This window comes from Manduca sexta, chromosome 1 (assembly GCF_014839805.1).
Source record: "Manduca sexta isolate Smith_Timp_Sample1 chromosome 1, JHU_Msex_v1.0, whole genome shotgun sequence".
NCBI classification, from domain to species: domain Eukaryota; kingdom Metazoa; phylum Arthropoda; class Insecta; order Lepidoptera; family Sphingidae; genus Manduca; species Manduca sexta.
In genome coordinates, this window is record NC_051115.1 from 3,579,829 (window position 1) to 3,591,578 (window position 11,750).

The 11,750-nt window shown below is 35.5% G+C and overlaps 1 protein-coding gene across 1 annotated transcript; it reads left to right on the plus strand.

Moving 5' to 3' along the window:
• The first annotated feature begins 1,745 nt into the window (after positions 1-1,745).
• LOC119191474 (UDP-N-acetylhexosamine pyrophosphorylase-like protein 1) lies at positions 1,746-6,192 on the plus strand. Its single transcript, XM_037445381.1, is given in 3 exon segments — positions 1,746-1,931; positions 1,933-3,121; positions 3,124-6,192. Coding segments are annotated over 3 exon segments (1,464 nt in total). The 5' UTR covers positions 1,746-1,853; the 3' UTR covers positions 3,321-6,192.
• The last annotated feature ends 5,558 nt before the right edge of the window (positions 6,193-11,750 follow it).

The following is an 11,750-nucleotide window of genomic DNA, read 5'->3' on the forward strand; positions in this document are numbered from 1 at the left end:
TGGCCTAGTGCGGATTGGTAGACTTCACACACCTTCGAAATTCCTATAGAGAACTTTTCAGATGTGCAGGTTTCCTCACGATGTTTTCCTTCACCGTTAAAGCGAACGATAAATTTACAAAGAATACACACATGATTTTAGAAAATTCAGAGGTGTGTGCCCTTGGGATTTGAACCTGCGGACATTGGTCTTGGCAGTCAGTTCCACACCCAACTAGGCTAACGCCGCTATTTTAGTAAAAGGTTAGTAAATGATATTTATATTTATGTTAAGACAATGATGAGGCAAGAAACAATAATGTGGCCACTAGTGCACTGTTCATGGTGGAAATCTTTATTTCAATTATATCTATCTATACATGCTATAAATAAAGACCCCAATAGGTATCTGTCTACATGTGGTCGATTTTCTCAAAATCTACTGAACGGATTTTTGTACGGTTTTCACCTAAGATGTTTTTATTACATAGATACGTTGTCCGAGCTCAATACTGGCAAGACGAAAGTAAGGTAATTGCCCGACATTCACGTAGTCAACCTCCAACCACTGTCGCCGCTAGTCGGCTTACTAACTTTTGTATTTTTATAAATAAAATGCCTTCCTGTGTTTTTAGACAATGTACAAATTATACTCCAACTGTGAATGAAAAAAACGTTTCATTTCATACGTTAGTAATAAGTATACACTATTTAAATATGTTAATAAATGCACTAATAAATGCATTTTATTCGACCGTCATGGCGACGGGGCGGTCGACGCTCGGGCCCATTCGGACATACTCGGGCTCACTCGGCGCGTATCAATGCGAGCCGCTTGGGCTGTGACTATAGTAAATAGTGCGCTGTTTTTATGTGCAATTTTGTTAGTGTATGACGCGTCTATTTGTAAAACGTCATTGGTTTTCACTAAAAGATAGTGCAATTCTTGCGGAAGATTTAGGTTAATAGTAGGTACATTACGGTTTTATGTAAATTGACTGAAATATAACGATTACTGTTACAGTGTAGTACTGAGGAGGTCGCGTGGTTATAAAAAATCTCGTAGGTCGGGATTTACGCAGACACTTTGTGAAACATTTATTTCAACACGGGTGAAGCCGAGGGCACAGCTAGTATTAACCCAAAACCACATGTTTTGGCTAAGTTCTGTTTAAAAAATCTTTTTGCGCAATAACGTAAGTTACAAAAACTGAATTTAATTACTGTTAATGTGGTATAATTATTAACTACTTAATCTTTCTACATGGGCTTTAGGAATGTAGATTGTTAACTTCTTTAATGATTACTAATTAATTAATATGTATACCATGGAAATATTTTATACTTTTGTAATTTCTATTCTATGAAAGGAAAATAACGATGCAGTGTTTTTAAAAACGGTACTAATTTGATATTAGAGTATTTTTAATATTTATCAGTGAAAACCTTACTGGTCTATGTATAGTTTTCTCTTATAAATAGAATTAATGCCATTAATGTTATAAATATATTTGTACTGTTTGTTTTGCAAATAAAATAAAATAAAAAGCAATAATCTCTACGAAAATTATATGCATATTATTTAACAACGTCAATTAATTACATCAACATTCCGAACGCACCTCCAACAAATCAGAAAACATTTTCATGACATTTCTAATACATCCATTGCTTGCCACTTATGTCAAAACTATATTCCATTACACAATCAAACCGCAATGTAATCTGACAGTTCGCCATTACGAATGTAAACAAAAAATGTCAGGCAAACGCCGACGTGTTTAGCAATTTTAATCGGCAGTGGTGGGGTTCGAGCGTTAACATGCATCGGGCAGTTTACGCTTTCTAATCGCCGCGTTCGGTCGTGCAAACAAAATGTCTTACGAAAAACTTTACGAGCGGCTTTCCGCTCACGGCCAAGACCATCTCCTGAAGTACTGGCCGGAATTGAGTGAAAAAAGAGCGGGAACAACTAACATCCGAAATAGACAATTTGGATTTGGCGGAAGTGAATCAGATTTTCGAACGCGCTGTGGAATCTTCGAAAATTATTTTGGAGAAGTTGGATGACGATTTGAAGCCCATTCCACAGACGCATTATGAGGCCGTACCTTCTCTTACTAGAGAGAAGATTGAAGAGTACGAAAACATTGGTTTCAAAGAGATTTCTGAGGGGAAAGTCGGTGTTTTGCTGCTCGCTGGAGGACAAGCGACGAGGCTCGGCTTCGGGCACCCTAAAGGTATGTTCAATGTCGGCTTACCATCGAAAAAAACCTTGTTCCAAATTCAAGCTGAAAGAATTTTGAGAGTGCAGCAAATGGCCGCAGAGAAATATGGCAAAGAAGGCCGAATTACTTGGTACATCATGACCTCACAACACACTAAAGGACCTACTGCAGATTACTTCAAATCTCATTCCTACTTTGGACTCAACGAGGATGATATAGTATTCTTTGTCCAAGGAACATTACCATGCTTTGATTTTGACGGTAAAATATTTTTGGATGAAAAACACCATTTATCATCAGCCCCTGATGGTAACGGAGGGCTTTACAGGGCCTTAAAAGTCCAAGGAATCCTTGATGATATCGCCAAGAGAGGAGTGGAACACTTACACGCACATTCTGTAGACAATATCTTAATAAAAGTTGCGGATCCAGTGTTCATTGGCTATTGTAAAACTAAAAACGCAGACTGCGCTGCAAAAGTAGTACAAAAATCTTCTCCTAGTGAGCCTGTGGGGGTCGTCTGCAGAGTGAACGGACACTACAAGGTTGTGGAGTACTCTGAACTTACTGAAGAAGCTGCGGAAAGACGGAACCCAGATGGACGGTTGACGTTCTGCGCTGGCAACATCTGTAATCATTACTTCTCCTCCGAATTCCTTACAAAAATCTGCAATTTCGAATCTAAACTCAAACTCCACATTGCTAAGAAGAAAATACCATACGTAGATGAGAACGGAGTCCGTCAGAAACCATCAGAACCGAATGGTATTAAGATGGAAAAGTTCATTTTCGACGTTTTCGAGTTCGCTGAGAACTTCATTTGTCTAGAAGTAGCAAGGGATGTGGAGTTCTCCGCTTTGAAGAATGCTGACTCAGCGAAGAAGGATTGCCCGTCCAATCGCCAGGGAAGATCTTCTGTCGGCTTCATAGGAAATATATAAGAGAGGCTGGTGGCATAATTGCTGATAATATTGATGTTGAGATCTCTCCATTGTTATCTTATGGTGGAGAGAACATTGAGGAGTTGGTGAAGGATGAGGTCTTCACCATATCCCCCTTCCATTTAAAGAGCATGCATGAAGCTGCCACCAATGGGCTTAATGGTAACCATTAGCGTTTTTATAAATTACTATCGGTCAAAATTCAAGTTAGTATATGAAATACATGAAATTATGAATGAATTGATTGTATTGAAATTTCAGAATTGTGGAAGCAATAACATTTTGTTTTTTAAGAATTATTGGAAGCAATAGCTTTTTATTTACGAATCAATTTAAAAAAATATATAGATTAAACCTTGAAATACTAGAGTATTTTAAACAAGGGAAGATAAATATTGATTTGAAAAAATGAAAATTTTTGTGTCAAAAAGACTAAAAAAAATTTCATTTTGGTTTTCATTATTTAAATTCTATTTTTTTCTTTGTTTTTTTTTATAACTGAAGTAAAAGCGAAATTTATCATTCAAAATGTTTTTTCGTACATTTCTTTAAAGATAAAAAAGCAATAAAAGCCACAAGCTGTAGCTAGTCATTGAAACTAATATATTCTTCAAATTTCTATTGTACAAAAATACTTAAAACAAAAAATTATTCAGAGCTGAATTAAGGTTGGCTCAAGGGGGGTCAAACCCCATTCTGTGTTTAAAATCACAACTAGATTATATGTTGATTTGGTGTACATTTATTCCTTTTGCTTACTCAAAGTACTATAAAATGGCGGGAAACATTATTTTCAAAGTAATACACAAGGAAACAGACAAGTGTACATAAAGTTTGTTTTTTAAGATTATAACAGTATTTGGTTAATAGATTGCAGTAGCGCTGTTAATTTGTTCTATAATTTCAATTCATTTTTTTCTATTTTTCTATCTGATACTAATATTGTCATTATTTATGTTTCACACAAAATTGGGAAATGTCCAATGTAAATTCTTAGCTATAAGCTATAATACTTTTTGTGAATATTTCGGCCTCTGTATTGTTAAGGGCGTTTGCGAAATTAAATATTAAATTGTATATATGAATATATGTATATAGTTCGTTTTAAAAGAGTTTCGTACGTGAAAAGCTGAAGAAGTTTTACGTAAAAAATATAAACGATTTTTGGTAAATTTATTTAATAAGTCAACATAATTGATTTGATTTTTCCCCCAATAAAGTTTCTTAATCCACCCCTGTTAAATCTAGCTAAAATAATACCTAATTATCAGTAAAAATCTATATTTGTTTGCATGAAAACTTTACAAGGCCACATTTAAATGAAATATCTCTTACCTTGAAACAAACCTACTACAAAGGTTTTAGCAGTTAGCTTTTAATATACGAAACATCACAATATTAGATTTAATTATTCCATTTGTTAAGCGATCTCAGAGTTGAGCATTTTTTTCATTAATTCATAAGTTAAAGCATCGCCTAATAAATTTACAATTCGTTTGAAATCTTATCAGTGTATTAGCTGTGGAAATCAGTGTCGCGAAGTTTTCCCGCGTAAATCGCGACCAACTAGATTTTTTACAACCACGACCCATCAACAGTAATCGTTATATTTCAGTCAATTTACATAAAACCGTAATGTTACCTAAACCTTCATCAAGAATTGCACTATCTTTTAGTAAAAACCGTACAAAAATCCGTTTTGTATATTTTGAAAAAATCGATCATATACAGACAGCTTTTGGGGACTTTGTTTTATAATATGTATAGATTTTTCAGTAATAATATTTTTAGCCAATTATGTGGTTTTGGTATGGTACTTCAACTAAATTCAAAATACAGTAAATTCATTTGAATTTTTTTCTTTGTTCACTGTAATTTGGTCTTTCATGGTAAATGAAAAATTCAGCATGTATTTAAAGAAATATGTAAAATAATTTTTCAATTGCATTTTTACGTAGGTGAGGCTTATTATTATAAATATCAGCTTTCTTGCAGCTCTTATGTTATCATACTGCCCTTTGGGCTTAGTGATAGACTACTTTTTTAATTATATTTTTTTATAAACCTGGCAAAAACAACTTTACGACCATTTGAATTACAAATGCCTATATAATGCGAAATTGTAAATACAATTCTAATTTTAAATAAAATATGAAGTAGTTTAGTTGTAAAGAGGTGTGATTGATTAAAAATCCCATGGTATAAAATACGGGAACATAGCCCGCGCATTCAAAATGACTTGCTATCTTTTTTCATACATTGCCCGTTTACTTATTCCATAAAAAAGCAAAAAGGTTATAAGTTGCTAAATAAAATGACCCAAAATGCTGGAACGAAATTTTTTATTTGATTGCGCGGGTTTTTTTGTGAAATAATTCCAAAATTATGTAAATATGCAATAATATATTTAGGAAAAATGAAATAATGTGACAATACGAAAATTGTAAAATTATATTAGAAATGTCATCGGTGTAAAAATGCCTCTGTATTTATTGGCGAAGATTTGGCGGGAAATGCATCACAGACTGCGTAATGTACGATTTCATAGTGCAGTATTTTGTTTTTTTTTTATTTACGTTTGATGCAATGGCACTGGAAAATACTTATACATTTCTCGTTTAATATTTTAAATCATTCAGTGGCCAATGCATCACGTTATTAATTTAGATTTTCATTCTTATCTCAAGAATAATGATTGGCAATAAATAACGTATCATATTAGTAAGATAATACGTTTTTTCAATGTTTATAAAATAATTTCCCGCGTACCTGGCTGATTCATTCATTCATAACGAACGAATGATTGTGTGGTTGCATCATTATTTAAATTAAGAACATATTTTTTTGTTTTCATTATTCTTGAGAGGTTTATTATTATAATGATTTAATCGTCTCTAATGACAACTTTTGGGTATTTAACTTTGTACGGACAGACCTAGAGAGTAGAGACCATTTTTTTGCTTTAAAACTGCTTTGCGTATTATTTCGTACTTAAAGAATTTATGTATAAATGTTCCTTATAATAAATGATTATTTTTAAAGTTATTTTGTCTTTTAATATGGTTTTAACTTAATACTAAAATCTTGCTGCGTACTAGCCTCTACTACAGAGAGGGTTTTCCTTTGTATTGAAAGCCAACACAGTGGGAAACCTCCAAATGGGATACTGGAATCTCACAATAGCGACTGTAAGGCCCTGGAGGATAGTTCGAAGGGGATAGTTGGGAAGGAAGTGTGGGGAAAGGATAAAGAAACCTCTTAGGATGGGAAGGGAAAAGGTCAGGATATGTTCGCAAGCCTTAGGGGCCGTTCAAGTATTATGTTAAGCAATTTTCGAAGGTTTTTGAACCCCCCCCGCCCATGTAAGGCGCCGTAACGTATTCCAATACTCCCCCCGCCCCCCCTCCAAAAGTTATGTAACTCTAAATCTATTTTTTTTTCTAATATTCACAATTATTTTACGCAAAATACCTGAAAGTCGCTAAAATATCTTTGTTATTGTTTAAAATAGAAAAAAAACAATGTTACATAACGATTTGTAGGAAACCCCCCTCCCGCGCCTGTTACGCATCGTAACTTTTTACAAGAACCCCCCCCCTCCCCCCAAATTGCGTTACGTGATACTTGAATGGTCCCTTATAAGCTTCAATGTGAATTGGCAACCGTGAGGTATACACACTGAACTGCGTCGCTAGGGCCGCGACAAATGTACCTTGCGGGCGTGCATTCGATGTGGAGACCGAGCGTACAAGCATAGGCTTTGAGGGCTTTACTGAGAGAGTTTAGGCTTTTGTTCGCCACGCTGGTCTAATGCAGAGTCTTATTTAACAAATTCTTATAGGGGATTCATTAGTATACAGGCTTCTTTAGGATGATATCCTTCGTTATTAAAGCGAGTAATGGTTATTTTAATGCTCTGAAATATCTAACGTGTACGCCTATTGGCTAGCTTCGTACCTGCCACCTTAGCAATTAGTTCTACTACGTCCCCCACTACGCTATCGCCGATACAATTTAACTTAATATTTGGTTTAAAATCTGTTCTAAATATTGATCTATAAAAGCATAAGTTTAGGCACACTGCCATGGGTTCGAATGTTCACTACGAGAAGGCTGTTTGGCGTTTTGATCTAATAACAGTATCGGTATAGGGCTGTGGACTGCCGTAGTGGAACACCAGGTCGAGCGAAATATGTTGGCAGCACAATTAATCCCTCTAAGCATTGATATTCTAGAGACACGAACGTCCGTATAAACTACTTGTTCAAAATCTGAACTAAAATGGCAACCAAAACGTCACTGTTATAACCTATTTATTCACTTGAACAACAAATAATTGTACTTATTTGACCAATATTTTTTATTCAAGTACAAGTTTACACTTAGACTCGAGTTCTTATATCATGAGCGCCACTCCGTACACAACCACAAGCTGCGTGCGCGTAGCAAGCGTACACGCCAAATCTAGTACGTAGTACATGTATTATATCTATGCCTCTAAGGGAGTCAGATGGATCCTGGACAGGCATAGGGCAATGAATAACGCAAATATAATAATTAAAATAAAACTATTTTGCGGATATTATCGCGGTTTTTCATATTATTTTATTGTGACGTTTCGAAATGCAGCCTTCATGGTCATGGGGGTTTGAGGTTTTGGTGGAAACGGAGAAAAAGATAATATAAAACCGTGATGAACCCAAAAAATAGTTTTATTTCAATGTCTAATACGCGTAAACATAAATCAGTATACTCTAACGTGTTATTATTACATAGATACGTTGTCCGAGCTCAATAATGGCAAGACGAAAGCAAGGTAATTGCCCGACATTCACGTAGTCAACCTCCAACCGCTTTTTGTATTTTTATAAATAAAATGCCTTCCTGTGTTTTTAGACGATGAACAAATTATACTGCAACTGCGTTTCATTTCATACGTAAGTTATAAGTATACACGATTTTACTTATTTTTAACTAAGTAATAAATGCATTTTATTCGACTGTCATGGCGATCAGAGACCAATAAACTAGATGGCCACGGCGGTCGACGCTCGGGCCGTATCAATGCGAGCTGCTAGGGCTGTACTAGTATGTGACTATAGTAAATAGTGCGCTGTTTTTATGTGCATTTTTGTTAGTCTATAACGCGTCTATTTGTAAAGCGTCATGGATTATACTTACATCATATTGAGACGAACAATCAGTGTGGGAAGACGCATACATTAGATAATAAGTCGTCGAAATGCAATGTAACGTGTAAGGTCACATGGTAGTTACTTATGATAGGTCTCTCTTACGTGAGAGTCCGTCTGAGTAGGTACCACCGCAATGTCTATTTCTGCTGCCAAACAGTGTGTTGTCACTGTTATGTTCCAGTTTGAAGGACATTGTAGCCAGTGTAACTACTGGACAGAATTAGACTTAACTCCTCATGTCTCAGGATGGCGAGCGCAGTGGAATAACAAACAATACTTCGTAATTCAAGCTGTTGGTGTTTTACTGTTTATGGATCGTATAGCTTACCATCAGGCGAACGGCAGGTTCGTCTCGTCATTCAAAGCAATCAAAGAGTTTTGAACTGCCTAGAAACGTCCAAGGAATGCTTGCATGGGGACTGTAAGACTTCTCGTTAATATCCATGATTTTAAGTCACGGGGAAGTATAGTATAGATTTTGATTACCTTGATCACGAAATATGTGACATACTTAACCCGGCGAGCGTGAGGTGAAAAAATGTAACAAGAAGTATGTGGCGGGGTATGACATACCCCTTAAAAGATTAGCTATAAAACTTGTTTCTGAAGAAGTATTATACTAATTATTTTTTGGTATAATAAGACAATACCATCATAACGCATTGGAAATAAAACAATCGCGCCATTTTAAAAAAAATATTTTTTTAACACGATGGAAATAAGTCACTTTGAATTTCAAACAAACACTTTTAGTCTCTTAAAAACTAAAAGGAACTAAAGTAAAACCAGTAATATGATAAAAAAAACTTAATCGTATGATAGAATATGAAATAATTTTCTTTATAAACTAAAAAAAAATTACAAAAAATTTTAGGAACATCTTAGGAACTGGAGATAAAATCTGTGCAGTTTTTGCAAAAAAACGTTGCATGCTCCACACAAATAGCCTTTCATCAGCTTGTTCATGAGTATTTTGTCTTATGATTCTTTTTGTTGGGGCAATCTCTACATCTACTAAAATGACCAGGAACATTTTGAGTCGATGAAAGTGATTCGTTGATCTGGGAAGAAATTCTCTGACGTATATAAATCGGAATATATATTTTTTGTCATTTCACATCTTCAGGTGTTCGTAAACTAAAGCCAAGCCTAAGTTACGGATGAAATCGGTCCATTTAGTGTCTTTGCCCTGATTTTCACGAAACATAGGACCCCTGAGGGCCCGTGGGCCCCTCTCAGGGGATCCGCAAGTAAAATAAAAATTAAAAGAAAAACTATAAAGTGCACGCTTTTGCACTCTTGTATATCTAAAAAATAAATACAGAAGTAAACTGCTAGTAAAAACAGATTTAAGAATCCAACTGAACAACATCAACCCAAACATTACGACTTTGGTCGCAAAAAAAGTCGCATAAGGTGGCATTAGTGGTCCGCACTAAATAAAAGTTTGCGAAACCCTGTTCTAGTAAGTACATCTTAAGTATATCATGGACCGAAGTTGTTTTTTTTTATTTTCAACATCCATTTTCTATTAAAACCTACAATTAAACAAAGAAAATAAGTTAAAATAGCAGAAAAAGCAATGTTAGTTTTTGTCACACCAGCTATGTGGCGGGGTATCACGTACCCGAACTCAGTTTGCAAGCGTGTAACTCGAATGCAGGTTGCCGCGACACTGTGATCACGCCACTATTACCTTCCGCAACCCTGTAACTCCAGCTACTCAAAGAGACTATAAGTTTGAAAGTCAGGCACAAAAAATATACGCCAGTAATAACATGGGGGGTATGACATACCTCGCCACACGCTCGTCGGGTTAAATTGTCATGTTTGATCGCGTTGATTCTATAACATCGATATATGTACTACGTACTAGATTTGGCGTTCCGAACATTCACTGTGTTCTATTGAATTGAACTGCAATCCATTCAAACTGATTTTTGTATGGACAATGTTGATGCCTGTGGTTGTGTACGGAGTGACGCTAATAATACAAAAACGCGAATCTAAGTGTAAACCTGGATTTGAATAAAAAAATATTAATGATATAAGTAAAATTATTTGTTGTTCCAAGTGAATAAATAGGTTATAACAGTGACGTTTTGGTTGTCATTTTAGTTCAGATTTTGAAAAAATAGTTTATACCTAGTCTTGCCATAAATATTGTAATAAAGAAAAAAGAAAATTGTTAACTGCAAATAACATTTATTACTTTTACAGTGTGTCAGTTTAATACATAAATATAAAACAATTAAAAATATAAAAAGCTTATTCGAAGTGGTCTCCATTGGCTGCAATACAGTCCTTTAAACGATGAGGCCAGTTATCAATAGAAGCACGCACTCTTTCCATGGGAAAATTCTTCACTGCCAATCGTATAGATTGTTTTAGGGACTCCAAATTATCATGGCGTTTAGAGCAAGCTGTACTCTCTAAAACTGACCACAAATCATAATCCAGCGGATTAAGATCGGGACTAGACGACGGCCAGTCTTCAGCTCTGATGAAGTCCGAAACGTTCGATTCCAACCAAGACTGCGTGGACCGAGCTTTATGACCCGGCGCCGAGTCTTGCTGGAAGGACCATACTTGGTTATTGAACATGGTGATGTTAAGGGGCTTAACTACCTTCTCAAGAATGGTATCTTGATACACTTGTGCCGATGTTTTGATACCTTTTTCACAAAAATATGGCTCAGTCACTCCTTCATAGCTAACACCCCACCAAACCATCACTGAAGTCGGATAATGTCCACGTTGCACTCTGTCGACTAATTGGGAAGCTTCCTTAGAGCTTTGAGCATAAATACGGTCATTTTGTTTGTTAAAATGTTGCTCAATTGTAAAAATTTTCTCATCCGTAAACAAAATTTTTCTGTGACCTCCCTTTGCGTACCGCTTCAGTAGTTGTTTCGATTTTACCACCCTATTCTTCTTTAAATTATCAGTTAAGAAATGGCCAGTGCGTCTCTTATAGGCTGCAAGTCCTAAGTCATCTTTTAAAATACGCGACATGGTTCTAGGTGCTATCTTCATTTCCCGAGATAAAATCTTTTGCTTTCGGACAGGATTTCTTCGAATTCTTTCCCTTACTGCTTTGACCACCTTTTTCGTACGAACACTACGTGGACGGCCAGATCTTTTTCTGTCACAAACAGAGGAGGTCTCATTGTACCTATTAATAGCCCGGTACACAAACATTTTACTAATACCAAGTGTATGGAGAGTTTTAAAAATTGCATTTGGCTCCATACCTACTTTGTGTAATGCTATCACAGCGATTCGGTTCTCTTTATCACCCCACACCATTTTAATATCGCAAAATATTTTACAATGTATTGGCGCCAAAATGAGAAAACACAATGAACAATCGTATAAAAATGACAGATTCGAAATTCAAATGTAATA